Below are 25,278 nucleotides of genomic sequence, written 5' to 3' on the forward strand. Positions count from 1 at the left end.
ACTAGTCTTCCTTATGGCTCGGGAAGACTAGATAGTAAAAGTCGATAATCATCCATACTATTATTATATTATATATATGTTTATTTACATATTTGATGCGTAATAAATTATATATATGATTATATCGATGTTGATGAGATTGTTGAATGCAAAACCCCTCAATAAAATATTAAGTCAATTTTTTATTTGCCTTCCATCATTATAGTGAAAAATTAGAGTCTCAAATCGTCTCAACTTGTTGAGTACACTCAAGGCTGATTTATTAGGGATGTGTTTGACATTATGAAATATTAGATATTTCTGAATGATTGGTCCGACTTAACTGAAATTTATCTTTTGTTGAGTACACTCAAAGAAATAAATTTTAGAGGCGTGTTAAACTAACACATAAGATATGTAAAGGCAAAGAGTTGTCAGTTTAATGATCTGAGAGTTGTATGGAGATGCAATTGATAATAATATCTACCCAAATATTTTTTTAAGACTTGTTGGATACACTTAAAGTCTTAATATTAATATAACAAATGGGATCACATTCCACTGGGAGTCAAGTATGGATTCCATAAATTCATACGAGAGGGTCATATATTTGAGTTAAACAGTGGGAGCATAATTAATTTAATAAAAGTTCATATTAAATTAATTGATGCATTTTATATATTATTCCTTTTCCTTCTGTCATTTATATTTTATTGAATCGTGAGTAACCATGTGTATTTGGGTGGCACACTAGATGCCAACAACCAAACCAAAATTTTCTTGATTGGCACCGCAATTTGAGAATTGTTCTCAAGCATAAAAAAGTTGATTGTCCTTAAGCAGCCCTTTCCAAAGATACCTGATGATGACTCATTTAAGGAAGAGATAGCTGCTATAATAACACGGTGATGACAATAGTACTACAACATGTGTGATGTTTACATTACGTCACTTGAGTTACGAAAGCAACATGAGAGTATAAATGCCAACACATGATTTTTCATTTCAAAGAGTTGTATGATAATAATCATGTGTGGAAGAATATGAGATTTTCAAACAACTATACTGATGCGAAATGATAAAGAAATCTTAATTTAGTGCGCAGGTACTGAAAATGATTGACATTGAGGAGTGTCTCAATTGAGTTCAATCATGAACTACGAACTAAGTATTGACTTAGCTCTGCAATCTCTGTCAAAGAGTTATTCATACTAATTATGAATTATGATATGAAAAAACTCAAATGCACACTCATTGAGTTGCTGAACATACTTAAGACTATTGAGCCCAATATCAAAGTTAGTAGTAGGCAAGCATTGATTTCTCTAAGGGTATTAAGAGGAAATAAAAAAGGAGCTTTGGGAAAGTATCCAATACGGCTAATATGGTCAAAGTGAAGGACAATACCAAATCTAATGACCATTGCTTTCATTATAGAATGAAAGGTCATTGGAATAATATTACAAGGCTTACGTCTACTTCATGAGTTGTTTAGGTATTTGATACTAGATGTGAATCTCATATTTATACAAATATGGAGAAACTAAATAAAAGTTGACCTACATGTTGAAAATGAGCAAATGTTGCTGCATTACCTATAAGAGCCTACTTATTGCCATTGCCTTTTAGCTTAGTATTGGAATTAGAAAAATGTTGCTTTGTAACCACCATAACTAGAACATTAAAATGAATTTCATGTTCAGACAAGAACTATTTTAATGTTAAGGACAATTGTTTTTCCTGCTTATCTTGATTAAAGATCTTAATGGTTATAGTAAGCTACAAAATAACATTTATATTCTAAACATTAAGCATTCTATAATGAGTATAGAAGTTAAGGGGCATGAAAGTGATAATCTGAATAATACCTAAATCTGGTATTACAATTTACCCTAACACATTGCTAGATGTTAATTTGGGACGACGAGTGTGAATTAGTTATAAATTAAAAGGGTGTTTTAATTTATCAATTTTGATTAGATCAAAATAATATTTCACGTCGTTAGATTTCGTGATCGGGAACCTGATGGGTCGCACACAAAAGAAGAACTGGAAGATTGTGATTTATCAATTAATTAATTTAACAAGTGTTTGATAAATTAATTAATTGAGTTGTTTATTTATAGGCATAAATTAATTAATCCAATTAATTAATTCACGGACCGAATTTAATTAAATGGGTTAATTAAATATTGGATCGGGTCGGGTCAAGCCAAGCCTGTTTGGGCTTATATAAATATGAGTAGGGTTTTCAAAATCTGTAGATAATTCATTCTTGCTAACACAAGAAAGAAAATCATAATCCTACAATCTTGTTCTCTTTGTGGATCACCGTTGGATGTTGAAAAATTGAATAGCTATGGATGACGAATCAAGATCGTTAGAACGAAAGAATAGCAAAAGAGTTTGCAGACCTTGCAAAATGTACAATTTCTATCACAATTTTCATCTAAACATACAGGGATCCTTGGTAAAAATCAAAATCCGTTTTAATTTTCCGCTGCGCATGATAAGTAGATTCCCAACAATACCTTCTACCTTAAAACTCGAGAAATTTGAGGTTGTCCCATCTGGAGCTCTCTCTTTCTCTCACCACTATTGGACTCTCCTATTCAGTTGTAATCCCACATATACAATTATATTTGGAGAGACCAAAAAAATTTCTACATTTCAACCGTTCACCATTGATTCCTCACCCTTTTTAGCTCCCCTCGTCTTTCCGTCTCTCTCATCCATCTCCATATTTCTCCGGGAAAGATAAGAGAGATGGATGAGTACTGCCCACAGAAATGGCGCTACGAACCCATAGAAGCTCATAATCCGAGCCACCCTGCTTATTATGCAACGGATTATCCACGCACCTCATCATCCCCATCCTACACAGTATCGACATGGCAATCTAGTAACGCAGCAATGAAGAGAAAACAAAGGATTATCTCTTACAAGGCGTATGCCGTTGAAGGCAAAGTGAAGGCTTCTATACGTAACAGCTTCCGTTGGGCCAAGAGTAAATATTCCTCCATTGTGCATGGCTATTAATTAGACGAGTCATTTTCATTGCACACTATAAATGTGCTCGTGCTTTTGACCTTCCTTCCTTTCTGGATGAGGTTAGTTTTCGTTTCTTTAATTTTTTCCTCGAAGATGCTCGAAAATGATTGAATTAGTTGAATAGGAGGACCACTTGTCATTTGTATATACATCTTTATTCCATAATTTGCTGTGTTTGCTTTATTCACATCCAAATTCAAGTAATATGTATATTTATGTCAAGGTTGCTATCCGTATATCATAGTATGAAGCTTTTGTAAAATACTTCCATGACAAATGGTAATTTTTCCTTATAAGATTATGGTTTTAATGTTATTTTAACAATCATACTACACATCTAGTTCAAATCCAAATGAAACGCGTGACAACGCATGATTGGACAATTTGAAAAATTAAAACAAAAACACTCATTCATTTTCTTACACATCAATTTGTCTCTTCACTACATGTTTTTCAATCTGACTAAGGGGCTTTATCCTTATTTTAATTCTTGATAAATTTTTGGAATATTTTTTATTCACATCTTAACCCATATTTCGTTCAACTAAAAAAAAAAGATTAAAATCTAAATGAAAATCAACAATTAATTTTAACCATCGAACCCACAAATTTTTGACCATACATTCCATTAGTTTTTATCAAAATTAATGTTCAAATAAATCAAACAGGGTTTAATGTTTATTTAAGTAAATGGACCACAAATGCAACAGTATGATAATGTTTGTGTAAAAGAAATTTTTTATTGAAAAAATTGACTCCACTATGAAATTGACCCAATCCATCCTTCGGGACCAAACTGTACTACAAAATTTATAAATTTAAGACGATGCTTCCCCAAGAATTAAAGTTGCATTTTGAAATAGTGCTGCAAATTGTAAAAGTTTAACTCAACTTAGACCACAAGGATCAATCTAAGTACTGCAAAAAAGCTTGAAAAACTAAAGATTGTTACATTGTGGCCTCTATGGTTCAAGTCATTGTGCAAAATTCGGGACAAATACAGATCATATAATACTGTGAATCAGAAAATGCCAAGGTGAGGTGTTTAGGAAATAGTATACTGTTCTCATTTCAAATCAAGTTAATGTAATTTTAAAAACCTCATCTCAAGGACCGAGCCTTGTTTGTCACATCTAGTTACTCGGATACGAAAGAAATGAGTTCATCACTTGCCATGTAATTAATCATAGTATTTCATCACCGCTGTAAAAAAATAATAATAATGATAATAATAATAATAACAAATAAATAAATTTGAATTTTCTCGATTTTTCAATCACTTTCGATTCACATAATCCCATAAAAGAGACTGTCACAGGAAAAGGTTAAACATGTACATTTTCCTTCTCATCATTCATCAAATAATTGCTTCTTTAAATACCTTCCCAAAAAATGCAAACTCACCGAAGATCTATCACGTCAAACATCAACTTGGGGTTCATATACACATGGGAACAATGCTCATAAATGGGACTTCCATCCTCGGGCTCCTCATGAGGATGGAAACCACGCTGTTGACAGTTTCGCATAACAGAAACACCACCAGGATCAGACAGGTGAAATATTCCATGAACCTCAAAAGGTTCTTCTTCATTCAATGCATGGCACTGAACATTAATAAAATTAAAGAATCAATGAGTTGTCACTGCGATCAATAAATAAAGTTTCATGAGAACTAGCTCCAAAAATGTAAATTAGATTATTGAAGTTAGCAAGCATTTTTACATTACACTGCAATATTATAATGATGTTATAACATTTAAAACTGACAGGTCCAAAAACATGGGCCATCTAATATAATTATTTGCACAATGGAAAATGAGTGCTGATTTAAAGCTATGTAGAGGGGACTAACTAGAAATGTTTTCTTTGTAACACCACTTCATACCAAATAAAGAACTCAATTATTTCTAGGTGACAAAATTCATCCACTCTATTTAACAAATATTTATATTTATATTCAGATTTCAGGACTTAAACTACTACCCAAATGGTGCAGAAGGCAAATTCTACAAAAAGGTGAGAAAAAGTACTGTTTGAAGGGGACTGCAGATGAATTTATTATTTATTGTTTGGTGTGTGTGGGATGGGGATGGAAGAGCATGGGAATTAGAAAGCTTAAATATTACTTGAAGAGTATTACGGAATCTGAAGTTGATTCCTGCTTCGGAATTATGAGTGTCGTAATATGAAATACTCTGTTTCGCTGCAAATAAGTTAAATACAAAATATATTAGATAATTCGCAAATTAAGTGCTTAAAGTAAACCTTCATTCTTCCATTAAAAGAAATATAAGGGAACTAGACTTCTTACTAGTGAACCAGCGAGAACACCACAAGTTTCCAAGTTTTTTCTAGTATTTTCTCGTTCCAATCTCAAAAAATCTGCCATCATCTTCACTGGCTGCAATATAAGCAAAGGGCATCACATTAGGCCATATGATTAAATATTAGACATGATTTATCAAAAACAATGAAAAATGTAATGTCATAAAATATTTAACAGAATAGTGGAATTATCATCTGAAAATTCAAGTTAAAAATCAAGACAACAGACTGACAATGTGAAGATCTTGATATGAATTGAAACTGGGCAACCCATCCTTAGAAAGTGGTGGTCCAGGTCTTGGATCAGCAACCCTTGATGGAGAGATAGGAAGAAGCTCTGGCTGCACTTGTGCAAGAATGGGAGGTGGCGAAGGTTGCCTGATATTTTCGAACTTATAATTCTCATTCATCGTTTCCTCGGCTAAAGAACCAGGATCTTCAGAAGGATTTAGCCATCTTCCGTCATCTAAAGATAGAACGGACTCCATAGTTGACTTTTCCAGTTCTGAGTTGTTATTTTTTGTTGCCATGGGTTCATATTGTCCAACCTGATTCAGGCTATAGCATAGTGAAAATTTTCAGTGTTAAAAGCAATTAACACTCAGTAAACAAGCCAACACATGCATGTACAATATCAAAATAATTTATAGTGTTTTACAGATATCGAGACACATATACATACACAGGGACGACCCTTCCAAGTTTTCAAACTTCAATTTATTATAATGTACTATTTTAAAAAGCAATCAATCTTCAAATAAGACACTACACTGTCATCATTACTCTAAACAGAAAGATAGCAATTACTTAAACCCCAAAAAGAATTAAACACCGAATCACAAGGGATAAAATGATAGCAATCATTTAAGCATGATAAGATTCTCACCTTGAAATTTCACTCAAATCATGGACAATATTGGTCGGATAGTTAACCTATGTGCATGCAAATAGAATTAAACAAATAAAATAGAGATCAACATAATAAAGTGCAGTGGAATGAAACAACTTTCTTAAATGGGAAAGAGTGGATCCAATGAATAAAAGAAAGTCCAGTGTTTCCACCTTTTTATCAGCACTAGGCCCCTGCCACTGATTATGAAGACCATTTGGGCCTAAAAATGAATGCCTGGACAATGTTTCCTGTTTTGGAAGAGGTACACCAAGAGATCTGCAAAATTTCCAGAATATGTTAGTATTTGTAGCTCGCTTAGTGTAACTGAATTATCTGAAGACTTGATGTTCTGATTTACAAGTTATTTGTCAAACTAAAAAACATGACAGTGAGACTTAGATGGAACTACAGACACAAGCACTTAGCAAGTGTAATAAGATGAACTAAAACAGAAGAAAGCATCAGTAAGAGCTAGTCAAGCATGTTGCAAATGTGAACTTCTCTACAAGAAATTATCATGAATATTAAGGACAAACTTACACACTAGCTAAGACCACATATGTAGTGAGGAACTATGGGCAAGATTATAAGAGTCTGAAATATAAGGCAAAAAAACCTCGTCTTAAGTGGTGTCATTAGGCAATTACTATTCATGTTGGAAGAGTTTGTTCATCAAAACTACTTTCAATGCTAGGAAAATTTGTAAGCCCCCTTGGGGATCTATTTTTCAATTTTACTGATTATTATCGAAAGAATACTGATCCAATCTTGAGATTCCTGAGGCAAAGTCATTCTAATTCATCCACACTGCATGAACAGAAGATATTACTTTCCCTTTAAACAAAAGTAACTACTAACATTCATCAGAATATTAATTTAGCTCAAGAAAGTTACACAATAGCTTTCCATAAATCCTCGTCACAAACGTTGATGAAAATCTCAAGTCAATATACCAGTAAAACAAGCATTTTGTAAATTTTCATGCTAGTGAGAGCCAGAAAATATCCAGAAAAGCTTCATTTACGTGAGCATTGTTCTTTCATAAGTATTCACTCACCAATATGGCCATGTCCATAAAGTCAACTTAAATGTCTTGCAACTAAGGCTCATCAAATTTGAATGTTATTTTTTCTGAGTAGAAATAAAGATGTTATATTCAAACATTACCCAAAGAACAAGCAATAAGATGGAGGCTGCGCCACCTCGAGGAATGAGTAGTACCATCATCTGATCATGCCTTGTCAACCAGGCACATGGACAAAACAAAGCACCAGCAAATAGTTGAATGTCTACTCTAGCAAAAGAAACTACGGTGGATACAAAATTATCCATAAAGTAATGGCATTATGTCCTTACAAAGTGTGCATATTAGTCTGTTTCTCTATTTCATTCAAAGATGTAATAACTAAACTCGGCATGATATAAAGGTTAGATTAAGCAATTCTCAAGGCATTACATATTCAATAAGATGAAATAAAGCAACACCAGTTTAAATTGTTTCATTAAGAGGCATTTAAGAGAATAAATTCAAAGAGAAATTTAAAAACTCTATATAGAATGTTGGATAAATAGAAAATTTAAAAATTGATTCACGGTTCAATACAAGACCCAAATGATGAGTAAAGGCAATTGTTCTTACAAATATGGAAGAGATAGAGGACTTTTCAACCCCTGAACGGAAGCACAATAAGCAGATTGATCATTGTTGAGCTTTTTGGTAAACAACACAGATAAGTAGAAATCAGAGAAAAGGTTAAAATCAGTTAATGCTTGCACTAATAGTCTAATAAATAATAAAACAGTAGAGCTTTAAATACCGGGTTGTTGTGTTAGCACTTCAAATATAAATTGACATATACAAACGACATTTTCAAAGATAGAACTATCATCTCTTTTGCAGCAATAGTTGTATGTTAAATTAAGGAAAGGAAGTTATACAAACCCTCTACAAATTACAGTGGCAATACATTATCAAATACAACTTTGACAGATTTCAAAATCTAAAACAAGAATGTCTTCATTACACATACTCACAACTTCTGAAACTGAGTGTCAATGGAATACGATGATGAAACTCGAGTATTCTCATTATTCTGTTTCAATGTAGATGAAGGAGCTGTGACTGGCGACAACTGCACAGAAGATATGAAGGTAAGAGGAAGGACGATAAAAGAGTAGACATTGACAAACTAACGCATTTGACTAGCTTAGCATTACTTTTTTTCCAAATTTCGGGGGTGTTTGTGTGCATTTGGTGTGGAGATGTTGAACCATAATGTGATATCCCTTATGAGCAAGTAGACAAGACAATGCCCTAGTCAAAAGGCAAGACCAGGGACGGCTTCTAATGAACTTGTTGTCTACCAAAAAAAACCACCATAAACACACACCATAATGGAGCTTTTAAAGATTCTTCTACTTGAATATTTTACTTCTAAATCCAAATTAAGTAAACTGCAATAACTAAAATATAATTTTCTGTCACATTAACTAAAACGCACTATCAATCCAAAGAAGTTAATTCTCATCCTAATCATATTGATTTTAATTATTTCCTTCGCAAGAAATCCCAAATTCATTACTATTCCCCTGGAATAAACACTTTAAGTTATTTTGCTATCCTCACTAAAATAATTGCACCTATCACACTTAAAAATCAGAAGTTGGCAAGGTCAACTTCACCTCTCAAGTACAAAGCCAACATCTTCCTAACACCAACCTAGATATTTCATGCCTGGTCAAGCCATGGTATTCATTATGACGGGACAGAGTAAATGCATGAGAATGGCCGTACTATAGAGTACATCAGAATAACCTATTAGGATATATGAAAAGTCATAACATGTATAATCATAATTCCATGCGGTTGAAAAGAAAAGTAGCGGCGGACGTAGAGAAATTGAGTTAGGGGAGCACAATGAAACTTTGTACAAATTAAATACTTTGTTTTTTATTTTTGAATGATTCATATTTGACCCGAAAAAATGTAGATTTACATTTCAAAAATATTTCTTCATTAATATTTTGCTAATCATCTTCATCTATTTGATTTTGAACAATAATTTTATTAATATTTTGTTCATCACAAGAAAATGCATATTTATGTTTTAGAAAATTGTGTATTTGATACAAACAATCAATTCAAGTAATCGAAAGAAAAAATAAATAACCAATATTCAATACTAATAATCAGTAAAATAAACACAATTTGCTATATATAAATTAAATTTTATATAATTAGTTTAGACACATGTTATATACACAAATAGGACAGGAAAAAATGCAAATTTAGGTTCTAATTAGTTGAAAATTTGATTGAAAAGTGAAAATTTGTAGTAGATGTGATAATTGCAAAGAAATTATAAACAAATTTTAAAAAATTAGAAGAGTTAAGATTTTGATAAAAGGCTTGTGATAGAGAATACGATAGAGCAATAAAAAAGAGAGAAAATTCAAATTTATTGTGATTTTGTCTCTGTTTGATAGATTAAAGTCAGATTTTTAGTAAATTTTGATAAAATTTTAGAAGTTAAGGAATCCAAGAAATATGTTATTAAAATTGATTATTAAGATTTAGATTAAAATTTAAATTTCAATCAATACCAAGCATGACTTAATAAAAAAAAAAGGAAAATCTCAAAAGTTGGGGGGTTAAGTGACCCACCTTGGGTCCACCCATGAAGAAAAGTATTCAAAGTTTCTATAAATTTCAAATTACGTCAACAAGAGATTCCCAATGAAAGGAGAATAGCTGGAATACGTGCCATCACTTAAAAGAAGGAAAAAGCAATATGGTTTTGATGTATCTTAAAAGAAAGATATAACACCTAACTTCTGCAAATATGTGTTCAGAGGGAGAAAACTAACAATGTGTTGTGCATTCTCATTTTCTAGTTTATTAGAGTTCGTATAACAATTTGTTGTAAGTTGAGGACTCATGCAGAAGTAATATATGGTCGTACTCAATACTCGTTTATTATTGTAGCTTAAGAAAGGTTTATAATTCAATGCAGGCAATAAAGACCTCGTGGATGCATCAGGAATCAGTTTTTGGCCATCAATCTGATGCACTTGAGATGTGGTGTTAGCATTTTCTGGTAGATCTAATCGACGCACTAGTGGCTTAAAAGTCTCTAGCTCATATAGCACTGCAACCAACTTCTACAACCCCAGGAAAAAAGGCAAAAATACATGGTATCAGCCAAAAATGAAGAGATCACACAAAATACGTAGACAGAAATATTACAACACTATACTTACCTTTTTGGCAAACAATTTTTCTTTTTGACATAAAGCATGATAATCTCGATGATGAGGTATAGTTTCCAGCACCAAACTACTCAGATTCAAGTTATATTAGAGTATGAGGAAAATTCTGGAATATTATTTCATGCAAATGTCGTGACTTTACAAGATATAAATAGGCACCAAAATGGAGCCAAAATGTGAAGAAAATACAGTTGGTAAAATGGACTAACAACTAATATATAGTTGGCAGCTAACTAACTAATAACTAGCTAACTAACTAATAACCAACTTCTAATACTCCCCCTCAAGATGTGCAGTAAATGTCTTTAATGCACATCTTGGACATTAAGGGGATCAGAACTGAAGCAGGTAAAGGCTTAGTGAATATGTCTGCAACTTGATGTTTGGATCTGATAGGGAGAAGCTTGACCACCCCAGCTAAGACTTTGTTACGAACAAAATAGCAATCAATTTCAATGTGTTTGGTGTGTTCGTGAAAAAGGGAATTGGTTGCAATCTAAATGGCAGCATGATTATCACAATAAAGAATGGCAGGAGCTGTGATCGAGACATGGAGATCTTTCAAAAGCTGTGTAATCCAAATAAGCTCACTGACAGTGGATGCTAGTGCTCTATATTCCGCTTCAGCTGAAGATCGGGAAATGGTTGGCTGCCTCTTAGATTTCCAAGAGACCATAGAGTCTCCAACAAAGATGCAAAAGCCAGTAGTTGATTTACAAGTGTCAACACACGACCCCCAATCAGTATCAGAGAAGACTCGAATGTTGAAGGATGAGCCAGGAGATTTCTGAGATGGAAAGAGTAGACCTTGTCCAGGACTACCTTTCAAGTACCGCAGGAGATGGTGGATGGCTTTAAGATGTGGCAGCCGTGGTTTGGACATAAATTGACTTAATTTATGGACTGCAAATGCAATATCAGGCCTGGATAAGGTCAGGTAAATAAGCTTACCAATTAGTCTTCTATAATGAGAAGCATCTGGAAGAAGATCACTCTCATGCATGCTGAGGCTTGCCTTTGTGTCCATGGGACAGCTTGCTGGTTTACAATCTAAATATCCTGTGTCTTCAAGCAATTGCAAGGTATATTGCCTCTGAGAAATGCCAATCCCTGAAGAGGACCGGTCAATCTCAATACCCAGGAAATATTTCAGACATCCCAAATCTTTAAGCTTGAACTGGGATTGTAAGAAGGCCTTGACTGATTCAAGAACTTGCAAGTTAGGCCCTGTTAGCACAATGTCATCCACATATACAAGAAGTGCCACAAAATTGTCTCCTGGCCCACTAGTAAATAGAGAATAATCAGCTTTAGACTGATGAAAACCATGTCTCATAAAGGCATGAGTGAATTTTGAGTTCCATTGTCGAGAGGCTTGTTTAAGTCCATACAAGGACTCGTGAAGTTTACAAACCAATTTCTCCCCCTGATTGTGTGGCCTGAGGAGATCATAACCTAAGGGAAGGTCCATGTACACTTCCTCAAACAAATCACCATTCAAGAAGGCATTATTGACGTCCAGTTGAGACAAGTGCCATTTATATTGAGCTACAAGAGTTAGGATAACTTTGACAGTAACACTCTTGGCCACTGGTGAAAATGTGTCAAAGTAATCCAGCCCCTCTTGTTGTGTATAGCCTTTTGCAACAAGGTGGGCTTTGTGTCTTTCAAGGGAACCATCTAAGTTGAATTTGTTCTTATAAATCCACCAGCATCCAATAGTGTGTTTTCCAGGTGGTAGGGTTACAAGAGACCAGGTATGATTGGTTTCTAAGGCTTCCAATTCAAGTTTCATGGCATCACGCCAATGAGGAAACTTGACAGCCTGATGAAAATATTGAGGTTCAAGATGAGATGTGATGTTAAGGATCAGATTTTTGTGAGGTTCAGATAAACGATTATATGAAAGGAAACGACCAATGTCAAGTGGTGGGAGATTAGTGGACTGACCAGAATGAGATATCAAATTATAATGATAGTCAAGAAGGTATTTGGGAGGTCTAGACATTCTTGTGGATTTCCTAAGATCATGACATGCGGTTGTAGTTGGTGAGAAGGTAGGCAAAGGGGATGTAAGGAATGCTTCAGAAGGATCAAGGACAACATGTTCATTAGTTTCATTAAGAATATGATGTGGCTGGGGATTGATATTCTCAACTGGGGAAGATATTATAGGTAAAGGTAGGACTAGATCAGGGAATGGATCAAGCATTCGATCAGCCTCTACTACAGTGTGAAAAGGAAAGATCTCTTCATGAAAAACTACATCTCGTGAGATGAAGATTTGTTTTGATACTACATCAAGAAATTTATATCCCTTAACACCAGCTGGATAGCCTATGAATACACACAGCCTAGCTCGAGGTTGGAATTTATCTCTGTGAGCAGTTAATGTGGAAGCAAAACTTAGACAGCCAAATACTCGAAGATGAGAATAAGTAGCTGGACTGCCATATAAAACCTCATATGGTGTTTTATGCTGTAAGATGGGGGAAGGAGTTCTATTGATGAGATATGCCGCTATTAGGACACATTCGGACCAAAAAGATATTGGAATTCTGGATTGTAAAAACAGAGAACGAGCCACATTTAGCAGATGTTGATGCTGTCATTCTACAACCGAGTTTTGCTGTGGTCTCTCCACATAGCTGAACTGATGTAAGACCCCTTTTCAGCAAAAAAATCTGTAAAGGACAACTCATGTGCATTATCTGATCTGAAGCCTTTTATTTTGGCATTGAATTGAGTGGTGACCATGTTAAAGAATCGATGTACAGCATTCTTAGCATTAGATTTTTGGCGTAGCAAATATATCCAAGTAAATCTTGAACAATCATCAACTAGAGTCAAAAAATATTTATGTCCCGAGTGTGATTGAATATGATATGGCCCCCATATACGCAATGCAACAAATCAAAAGGCTTGCTAAAAAGTTTGTTATTGGATTCAAAGGATAATCTCCTTTGCTTAGCAATGGGACACACATAACATGGAAGATGTTTGTTTAATTTTGATATATCACAAGCTACCTGATTTTTCAAGATATCTAATCTTTTGAAAGACAAATGACCAAGACAATTGTGCCATATGTGTGCAGACACATTACTGACAAAAGCATGTGTAATAGAGTTAAGATTTCTAGTGTCAAGTACGTATAACTCCTAAAATTTATCACCCTTGCCAATCGTCTTCTTGGTTGAAGCTTCCTGAATAATGAAGCAATCAGGAAAGAAATTCAAGATGAGCTGAGAGTCAACAGTTAATGCACTAACCGATATCAAATTAAATTTGAATTGCAGCACATATAAGACATCACGCAGCACCAAAGTATTGCTCAACTTGACATCGTCACATAGACTAACTGATATACGTATGTGGTTTGGCAAAATAATACTTGCATCATTGACTGGTCTTAAGTTCAAAAACGCATCAGCAGTAGAACAAACATGTTTATTAGCCCCCGTATCAACAATCCAAATACTTTTATCAGTAAAGATGGGAGTCATTGACATAGAATGACATATACCGAGGCAGCACATGAGGTGGTGTGCTTATCATGATCAGCAGCATTAACAATGGAGCGTGAAGTCAGATGGTTGGATAGTACGCTCATTAGCTGTTGATACTATTCAGGATTCAAATTTTGCATAAAATTTTCCATACCAGAGTGCTGATTCATCTGAGTGTTAAGTGAAATCTGATTTACTAGATTGGAGGTGGAGTAGCCTTGGAAATTGTCCTTCGGCCTTGGCTTGTATCCTGGTGGATACCCATGAATTTTGTAACACTTGTCCACCGAATGTCCATGAAATCTACAATGAGTGCAGTAGGGCCTCTCCTTCTTCTTGAGGTTTCCAAAGGCACTGATTCTAGGACTAGATACTGTCCTTGTATTGTCAGATTTTAAGGCAAATGCAGCAGCACCATATGCATTATTCCTGGTGGATGGTGTGTTTAGCTTCTTCTGATTTTTCTCCTGTGAAATCAGTGCAAACACCTTATTGATTAGTGGTATGGGATCCATGAGAAGGATCTGACCACGAGCCTGAGAAAAGGTGTCATTCAGCCCCATAAGGAAGGACATGATATGTTCCATCTGATAGTATTCATTCAATTTCTTTACACCGCCACATGTGCACTTTCCACAGTTGCAATTTGGTCAAAAATAGCTCAACTCTTCCCATATAGTCTTCAGTTTGGTGAACTAGATGCTCACATTGTTTTGATCTTGAGCCAAATTAATCAGATGTTTCTTCAATTGGAAGATCCTTGGCCCGTTGCTCTACTGAAATCTTTCCTTCAGGTCATTCCAGATCTCGTGAGCAGTGGATGCATATATAACACTTGCTGAAATGTCTTTGGAAACTGAGTTGTGAATCCACGACATCACCATGTTATTGTTTTGGATCCACGAATTAATCAAATCAGGATTCGTATCCTCCGATTTCTTCAATGATCCATCAATGAATGGTAGTTTGTTCTTCATCGAAAGGGCGATCATCATGGCACGACTCCAGGAGGCATAGTCATCTCCTATAAGTGGCTGAGAAACCAGTAACAAACCTGGACTGTCCGAATGATGCAGGAAATATGGACTTGACGATTTATCAATGGCTGATTTGCTCGTGGATGAATGTGATTCAGATGTATAATCAGATTGTGTTGGCTCCATTGCAAAGGGAAATCACGAACATGAAGGGGATGAAAGAAAGGTAAGCACAGGGAGGATTTGCTCTGATACCATATTAGAGTATGAGGAAAATTCTGGAATATTATTTCATGCAAATGTCGTGACTTTACAAGATATAAATAGGCGCCAAAATGTGAAGAAAATACAGCTGGTAAAATGGACTAACAACTAATATACAGTTGGCAGCTAACTAACTAATAACCAACTTCTAATAAGTTATATCACTCATCATTAATAAAATGCTATAACTTCATAAATGAAATAAGCAATGAGTTTATATGCATCCATGTGCATTTACCTGAGTATCTAAGAAGCATTACATACAAGTCTATTGGACTTTTCTCCTCCCTATAAATATTCGCCTGCAAATAAAATCTCATAAGCCAAGGACTCAATTTTTGGAAACAAATTAAATCCAAGCAAATTTGTTGTAGTTAATGGCTGTATTTCAAAACATCATATAAATACTAACCAAATGAAAGCAAAAGAACTACTAATTCTAGCAAAATATAAAGAAATAACAAGCATTTTTAGTATTTTTCAACTACAGATAAGCTAAGCATGTATCATATCAAAAAATAGAGAGCCAAAACTATTACGAGGGAGATGAGAATCCATGGAAGTGGAGTCAAAAGAAGCTAAAGGACAAGAGAAGAAGGAACAGCAAATGAAGGAATGAGGAAGAAGGAAATAACAGCTGCAACTGGTTTTTGAAGGCCAGGGAACGGTATCGTTTTGGAAGTCATTGTATTTGTAATTTGAAGTGCATTTTATCACTTCTTATCACGTTTCTCTCCCCACCTGTGATAACCTGATGGAAGGAGTCTGGGGTACTATTTTTCTGACGTGATTTATTTCCTTTTCCCAAGTCTTCTTCCTCCATATCTCTCTCTTTTCTTCTCTTTCATCTCTGGTTGTAATTTCTTTCATTTTAGTGCAATTAATCTCGTTGGGTGTTAGTTTTTAGTTTCATTTCTATGTTATTACTGGTAAGTGCTTGAATTGAGATATTTTGAGTTGCCACCATCACAACTAGTATCAGAGCAGTACGTGAGCTGGGAAGATGGATACCCGTAGTAAAACCCATGAAGAGCAAGTTAAAAGGATTGAGAAGGAGCTAGGAGATCTTAGCTTGGTTTACCAGAGTACAGACTAGGCAGTGAAAGGCAAGATAAATTGGAAAGTTTGATGATGGATATGAATAGTAAATTTGAAAATATTGTGGGCATGATGGCCAAGATGAGTGGAGGGACACTGAACTCTGATGCAGGAAATTCCTCAACTCAGGGGAATGGTAAAGGGATTCATATAGAAGAACACCCAAATCCAGCTTTGTCTAGTGGTGGATTATTGAGTTTTGTGACAGGAGACTCACCTACGTAGGGGAGTGGTAAGTTTAATTACCAGGTGAATACTAAACACCCAAAGATAGATTTTCCTTACTTTAGGGAAAAGGGCCTAGGGAATGGCCGAGGAAAGCCAAAAAAAAAATACATTCAGATTCACCAAGTGTCGGAGGAAATGAAAATAGGAATTGCAAAGATGTACTTGAAGAGCAAAGCAGATATATGGTTTCATGGGTTTATCACCAGTTATTCAGAGGCTTATTGGGAATTCTTTTCCATTGAGATATTTAGAAGGTTCACAGAAGCTACAGCTGAAGAAGTGATTGAGGTCTTCAACAAATTAAGGCAATTGTTGAATATCAAGAACAATTTGAGGAATTAAAGTCTCAAGTGATGCTCTCACTTCCTAACCTACCTGAAACGTACTATACCTCTATCTTTACTAGTGGCTTGAAAGAGGAGATCAAGTCTATGGTAACGATCATTAAACCCACAACTTTAGTCAAGGCTTTTGAGGTAGCTCTATTATAGGAGACTACTATTACTACCATAAATAAAGGATCCAAACCATATAAACCTTATTCCCTAAACAAATTGCCCCACTCCAATGCCAAAACAACTGAGATTTCTTACAAAACCAACCCTCATACAGAATCAAACCCAAAAAACCCAATCCATCCCCTGAAATTCAAAGCCATTACCCCTTCAAATTTTCAAACCAAGAGAAAGCCAGGACTTTGTTACAAATGCGATGAGAAATACACACGTGATCATATGTGTAAGATAGAATGTTGAACTTCATGTTGGTTGATGAAGAGGAAAAAGGGGAAGATGATGAACTACCAGAGAAATGAGAAGAACAAGGAATAGGAAAGGAACCAAAGGAGATCATAAAGATCTCAATTCAAGCTCTAATAGGCTGTAATAGAACTAGAACCATCAGGCTACTTGGGAACATCAAAGGCAGGAGGATATCTATCCTAATTGATAGTGGGAGTACACACAGTTTTATTGATGAACAATTGGCTTGCAATCTTAGATGCAGAATACAAACGATAAAACCTATAACAGTAACGGTAGCAGGTGGAGAAAAATTGATGAGTGATGCTATCTACAATCCACTAACTTGGAAGATGCAGAACTTGGAATTTCAGTACCAACTAAAGGTCCTTAAACTAGGTGGAAGTAACATGGTATTAAGAGTAGATTGGTTAAGCCAATTCAACCCTGTACTCTTTGATTTCTACAAAGGAAGCATCAAATTCACTTATGAAGGTACTGAGATGGAATTAAATAATGAAACTATTAAAGAAGAATTCAAGATGATGACTGAGATGGAAGAAGAAAGTTGGTTTAAGAACCAGACATATCGGGTGATAGCCCAAATCATTGTCAGTAGTGAGAAAAAATCAAAAGTAGTGCCCATTGAAGTACAGGCTGTGGTGGACAGATTTTCACAGGTATTTTCAGAGCCAAAAGGACTACCTCCCCCCAATTTAATGACCATCACATACCAATTAAAGAGGGGTCTCAACCCTTTAAACTCAGGCCTTACCGGTGCCCTTACATACAGAAAACTGAGATTGAAAGAATGGTCAAGGAAATGAAAGAGAATGGGATAATACAGCCAAGCAATAGTCCTATGCTTCCGCTATACTTCTAGTTAAGAAAAAAGATGGGACTTGGAGATTTTGTGTGGATTATAGGCAATTAAACAGCTTGACTATCAAAGATAAATATCCCATGCCACTGATTGATGAACTATTAGATGAGTTGAAGGGTGCAAAATAGTTTACAAAGATTAATCTGAGAGCAAGGTACCATCAGATTAGAGTAGCAGAAGAAGACATTCACAAAACGATTTTCAAGACTCATGAGGGACTCTATGAACTTAGAGTGATGCCGTTTGGGCTCACCAATGCCCCAGCTACCTTCCAATGCCTAATGAATGAAATCTTCAAAGAGAAATTCTGGAAGTGTGTCTTAGTATTCCTTGATGATATCTTAGTCTACAGCCCTAACTTAGCAACCAACTGTAAACATGTAGCTGAAGTACTAGAACTGCTAAGGAAACATCAGCTGTTTGCCAAAGCGAATAAATGTTCTTTTGGACAGCCTGGAATAGAATATCTAGGACATATCATTACGGTTGAGGGAATAGCTGCAGACCCTTCAAAGGTGGTTGCAATGCAAAAGTCGCCTAAACCAATTAACATCAAACAGCTAAGGGGATTTCTAGGCTTGATTGGATATTACAGAAAGTTTGTAAAGTGTTATGGAACTATGGCCAGGCCTTTGACTGATTTATTAAAAAAAGATAAGTTCTACTGGAATGAAGCTGTTGATGTGGCATTCCAAGAATTGAAGACGGCCATGAGCACTACACCTGTTCTGAGACTGCCAGATTTTTCCATGGGAATTGGAGCTGTTCTGATGCAAAACAAGAAACTTATAGCTTATCTGAAGAAAGGAATGAACAATAGGAACTAGGGATTATCTATATATGAGAAGGAGCTGCTAGCATTGGTGACAGCTGTTGGAAAATGGAGGCACTACCTAGAGGGACACCATTTCATCATCAAAACAAACCACTAGTCCCTTAAGTTTTTGCTGGAACAAAGGATAAGAACACCCCGACAGCAGAAATGGCTAACAAAACTACTTGGGCTAAGCTATGAAATCCAACATAAAAATGGGGTAGATAACAAGGTGACTGATTCACTATCTCGCAGGGAAAACACTGATGATGTTGAGTGTTTAGCAATCACTACTATGACACTAGACTGGTTCAAGAAATCATTGCCAGCTATAAAGGGGATGAAGAGGCTAGGAGCAAGATAGCTGCATTACTCCTTAATAAGATTTAGGTACAGATTTCACTTACAAGAATGGGATGCTCAAGTACCAATCTAAAATATATATTACATCTGGGGTTGGAGTAAGGAGGAAATTAATTAGGACTATACATTCATCCTAAGAAGGTCGACATTCAGCGATACGAGCTACTATTCATAGAGCCAAACAACACTTTTTCTGGCCTAGTATAGTGAAAGAGATTAAACAAGAGGTCTTAGAAAACGATACTTGCGAAAGATGCAAAGGAGAACATGTTGCATATCCTGGGCTGTTACAACCATTGCCTGAACCGCAATATGCCTCGAGCCATATTGCCATGGACTTTATTAAGGGATTACCTACTTTTGTAACCAAAAATGTCATCCTGGTTGTGGTAGACAGGTTTACCAAATACCACCATTTTCTACCACTATCACATCCTTTGACTGCCACCTCTATAGCCAAAATATTCCTGGATAATATAGACAAGCTTCATGGCATGCCACAAAGTATTATCTCAGATAGAGAAAATATTCACAAGTGCTTTCTGGCAAGAGTTATTCAAACAGATGGGTACTAAGCTACAATTAAGCTCAGCCTACCATCTCCAAACGGATGGGCAAACGAAGAGGCTAAATCAATGCTTGGAAATGTACCTTAGATGCATGGTATATAGATAACCTAAGCGTTGGATCGAATGGATCAGCTTAGCTGAATGTTGGTACAACACTACTCTCCACACTTCAATTAGGATGACACCATTTGAGGCACTTTATGGAATCAAACCTCCTCAATTGGCTTTAGGGTCTTACCAGCACATCAATGTAACAGCAGTTTATGACTTGTTGGCAGAACGGCACAAAATGGATCAAATCCTGAAAGAAAATTTGGAACAGGCTAAAGCTTGTATGAAACACTATGCGGCCAAGCATAGAAGTGAAAGAGCATTTCAAGTAGGAATCTGGGTGTACCTCAAACTCCACCCCTATGCTCAAAATTTAGTGGTTAGAAGGGTGAATAAGAAATTGGTAGCGAGGTATTACGGGCCTTATCAGGTTATTCAAAGAAATGAAGAAGTTGCTTATAAAGTCGAACTACCAGCGGGGGCTCAAATTCATCGTGTTTTTCATGTTTCATTACTCAAGAAGAAGATTGGTGAAAGAGAAGTTCCTGTCCTTGATCTTCCAGAAACACCAATCTCAAGATAATCTTTTTCATCTGAACCTTGGGGACAAGGTTGGTCTAAGAGGGAGGGATGCTACGAGGGAGATGAGAATCCATGGAAGTGGAGTCAAAAGAAGCTAAGGAGCAAGAGAAGAAGGAAGGAAGAAGAAAGAATAGCAGATGAAGGAAGGAGGAAGAAGGAAATAACGGCTGCAACTAATTTTTGAATGCCAGCAACGGTGTCGTTTTGGTAGTCTTTGTATTTAATTTGAAGTGCGAAATATCACTTCTTTAACACGTTTCTCTCCCCACCTGTTATAACCTGATGGAAGGAGTATGGGGGTACTGATTTTTTGACGTGATTTAGTTCCTTTTCCCAAGTCTTCTTCCTCCATATCCCTCTCTTTTCTTCTCTTTCATCTCTGGTTGTAATTTCTTTTATTTTAGTGCAATCAATCTCGTTGGGTGTTAGTTTTCAGTGTCATTTCTGTGTTATTACTGGTAAATGCTTGAATTGAGATTATTTTGAGTTGCCACCATCACAAAAACTCTATTTAATTTGAAAGAATAAAATCAACAACCCATCTGTTCAATTCCGGTATTTTAAACGAAATCTTTATAAGCATTGATCAACATATGGAAAGAAAAAGAGGCTCCAAATCTTTTCAATTAGAAACAGACGTTTAGTTTACGGACCTACTTAAGGGTATTGTCGGTGATGCGATAGTAATTTCGGAGAGAGATTCTATTATCAACATCGATCTTCTAGGACTTGACGTTGAAGTTTATCTTGGCCGAATTCGCCAACCGCCTCATTTTCGGAGAGAATTATGGAACTTGATTATTCGACGACTATACGATTCAGACAGATAAGGGGTTGAGAAGAGTTGTCAAGATATAGAGGTGCGTCCGACATAGTCAATCTACACCTTTTATTCGTCACTAAATTTAAAATGTCAAATTTTGATTACTAAATTTAAGTTCATGTCTTCGATTGCTCATTAATATTAAAAATATCGAGTTTTGACCACTGAACTTTAAAAAATATTGTATGTTACTCATTAATATAAATGTTAAAATTTGAAAAAAAAAAAGTCGAATTTACAGTGAGTAATATATAAATATTTTTCAAAGTTCAATGGTTAAAACTCGATATTTTAAATTTCAGTGAGTATTTGAAAACATGTACTTAAGTTCAGTGACCAAAACTCAACATTTAAATTTCAGTGACCAATCAAAAATATGAATATAAGTTCAGTGACCATTAAAACAATTAACTCGTCGATATGTAATTTTGGAGGTATTACTATTATCAAATAATTTAGCCCACGTTTTGATTTGGATAAATATCACTTTTTTTAACACATTTTAATAGAAATTGATAAAAAATTGTAGATCTTACAAAATTTGTGATTAAGATTAATTGGGGACTTTTAGCTCAATTTGAATCTCTTTTTTTTCAACTAAATCAAATATGGACTTAATTTAGACATTGGTCTGTTTTTAATCATAATTTATTAAAAAAAATAAAAAATAAATAAAAATAAAAATAAAGGATATAAATGTGTTGTATTAGTAGTGATTGAGATTATTAGATAAGGAAGGAGTCAATGCAATTTTTAACTAGTTATCCAATTCACTCATTTGTAAGTCACTGGTTATGAACTTGTTGCTTTGCCAAAAATATAAAAATAAAAATAAAAAACAGCTTACTTTTTTCTCGACTGTGTAGCATAAAGTTCATGATGTAGAATGCACAGGTTTACTAATGCTAACGAAATGGTCAGAAATTGTGTATCCTATAAAATATATGGATAAAATATCTTAGAAAATGTGTGAATAAAAAATATATTTGATTAACTTAAATCATTTAAGCATGCCAAACATGCTTAAATTTCAATTTCAATTACTTGATTGTACCAAAATAAAGTTTGATAACCCCAACACAAGTTCATTCAAAGTTGAGTGACTCACAAATTATTCAATGTTTTACTCTGAGAGAGGTTGTCTGAAGTGAAAATGATCTTTTAAAGAATGTATAATTAAATATAGTACAACTTTATGTTATTCACATATAAAATTATTTTATTAAAAAAATATATGATTAAAAATTATCGATGAAAAATTATATTCAAATAAGCTGTATTAAACAAATGTTTAACCTTTTTAAACCTTAATAAACTAATAATAGAGGTCTAATAGTTAACGATATTGTCCTAATAGAGCAATGATTATCGTAAATAAACTTCAGAAGGTTTGACTAGTGAGTAGTCTAGTAATGCTATAAGAAACCAATTGAGTTAACCCTATATTCCTCCCACTAAAATAACAATAAGGGATTTGCTAAAGGACTGTATATTAATAAGAAAAATTGCAACATTGGTCTTCAACATATTGTTCGATGGCAAGTTGGTCAGCAATATATATATAAATAAGTTCATCCCCAATATTTGATTACAATTGTATAGTGATGGCAAAGATTTTAAGTGCTTATACGTTAGTTAAATTTCAATTTTGACCCTGCATTTTATGGGAGTTACAACTTTTTGCGACTTTTTTAATTATTAGTGGGGTGAACGTGCTTTACACATTAGATGGTTAATGTTAAAAATATGTATATGTAAATTTTCGAGAAATTTATTTGTAAACATGAAAAATATTTATAAAATGGTTTATACACACACACACGTATGTTGTTCTTTAGAGTTTATTATAAATATAAGAAACATTAATTTATTCAACAGTAAATATTAGGTGACAATGCAAAATCGTGATTCCATAAAATTTTATGCTGAAGCGAAAAGAGAGAATTCTCCACATCTTCCAGTTTACAATTCCTCTATGAACTTTGGTTTCTTCAAACTATTGAAAAACTTGGACAAAATATTGAAAGATCTAACCTGATTTATTGAAGAAAAAAGCTGATTTAATATCCTTAAACCAATTCATAATGATTTGATGCTGCCTAGTACATAAAAAAATCTCATCAGGAATTATACTATAAGTATGAGCAACTAAATTACAAGAACTTAGTCAAAGCAGAATCAAGGCAAGGAAGAGAGAAAGTAAATGTTCATAGATGTCCAGCGCCAATGATGTCCATCTTTTTCCATAGTCAATCAAAATTAAGAGTCTGTTTGAGAGTGATTTTGAGAATTTATTTTTTGACCGTTAGAAGAAAAGTGGAGTCCACCTGTGAGAAAAGAAGTCAAATATGACAGATTGAATAGTGAAATAACGATCAAAAATTAATTTTTTGGGGCAAGAAATCGCTCCCAAACAAACTGTAACTATACCTTCTCTTGAATAAATTCTTCATTTTAAATTGACAATATTCAAACGAAGTCAAAAAGATCTAATACATACATCACACAAAACTTCTTCTTCGATTGATTTACGAAAGATTATTATGCTAGTTAGGAAGATTGTTCCTTAAGAGTTTAAAATGATCGCTCAAGAAATGCACATAAATGCTTGCATAGAAAATGGTTGGTTGTGAATCTTTTCATCATTTAAATCTAAATTACCTAGTTCAAAGAGTTAATAATTGATTCTTCAACTGCATCTCCAACTCTGTCATCATCTAACTATCCAAACTTGGCAAGTTGACATAAAAGCTGAGCTAAAGATCCAATCACAAAGGACTGCAGCTCAAGACTTCCGTTGCCAGATAGTTTACAACGCAATTTCCTTCATAGAAAGTATAAAGCAATAAATGTAGATAGTAATAAAGAATATAAAATTAAACAAAAATCAATCAGTTAGAAGTAATGTGCTCTGACTCTTGTAGCATGATCATTCATTGGCAAATTCAATAGTATGATTAATAAGAAATAGTATGGCAAATTCATTTGCAAATTCAATAGTATGACACTTCTGTGAATTATGACTTTGTCTTGACTAACAAGTAACATATCTTTCTTATACTAAGAGTCTTGAAGACTCTAATAGACGGACCTTATGAGTTGAACTAAATAATGATTTGTAGAACACTATGTAGTTTGTGTTCCATAAGGGAAAACTATGTCAAATGATGGTATACCTTTTCGTCAGTTGAATATTTCTTTAGGCTTATGAAAATTATAAAACCAACTATGTACAAAAAACACAATGTTGTAGAAACACATGCAGGTTTGACTGTAGATAATAGAACACTAAAGTGCATAAAGATGTGAATTGCTTCTACGAAAGCAGTGGCTAATTCATCCCTAACAGCAGCATTTTCATCATCAATGCCAAGAAGACGCTTCATCTTAACGTTTCCGGGTCTTCGATCGATATAGTTAACTTAAAAAACAACCTAGAATCATTATTTTAGTTTATCAAATTAATACACCGCTTAAGAGATAATACATAATGATACAAGTAAAATGATAGTATGGGGAAGGGTGAAAATTTTGAATGCTTAAATTTCACTCCCTAAACATACCTTGTTGAAAAGCATGTCTCTGTTTTTCTTATGAGTCTCCAAAACCTGGATGGAAAAGTTTGATTAGTAAATTTTCTCCACAAACAATGGGCAAATACAAAAAATAAAAATCTAGCAAAAGATAAATATTACAATTAAGGAATGCACCAAATGCCTCAAAAAAATTTGGATGAAATTGATTTATCCATTCCTTTCGAGTATCTTTTTTCTCATCCTACTCCTGGATGGCTTGTTGGCAGCAAGCCTCGAGGACTTGGAGTTTATGTTCCTCAAAGGGCATTGATTGGAGATTTCA

The 25,278-nt window shown here is 34.6% G+C and overlaps 1 protein-coding gene across 1 annotated transcript; it reads right to left on the minus strand.

Moving 5' to 3' along the window:
- Nucleotides 1–4,402: 4,402 nt before the first annotated feature.
- On the minus strand, nt 4,403–21,370 carry LOC111388270 (AMSH-like ubiquitin thioesterase 3). The gene is given in 16 exon segments (XM_023012956.1): nt 4,403–4,637; nt 5,174–5,236; nt 5,345–5,434; nt 5,592–5,931; nt 6,245–6,291; nt 6,421–6,526; nt 7,890–8,033; nt 8,193–8,195; nt 8,285–8,382; nt 8,641–8,713; nt 8,970–9,043; nt 9,969–10,001; nt 10,118–10,411; nt 10,511–10,591; nt 15,512–15,571; nt 21,251–21,370. Coding segments are annotated over 16 exon segments (1,833 nt in total). The 3' UTR covers nt 4,403–4,430.
- Nucleotides 21,371–25,278: the final 3,908 nt, after the last annotated feature.

The sequence above is a fragment of the Olea europaea genome, unplaced genomic scaffold (assembly GCF_002742605.1).
Source record: "Olea europaea var. sylvestris unplaced genomic scaffold, O_europaea_v1 scaffold481, whole genome shotgun sequence".
Classification (NCBI taxonomy): Eukaryota; Viridiplantae; Streptophyta; class Magnoliopsida; order Lamiales; family Oleaceae; genus Olea; species Olea europaea.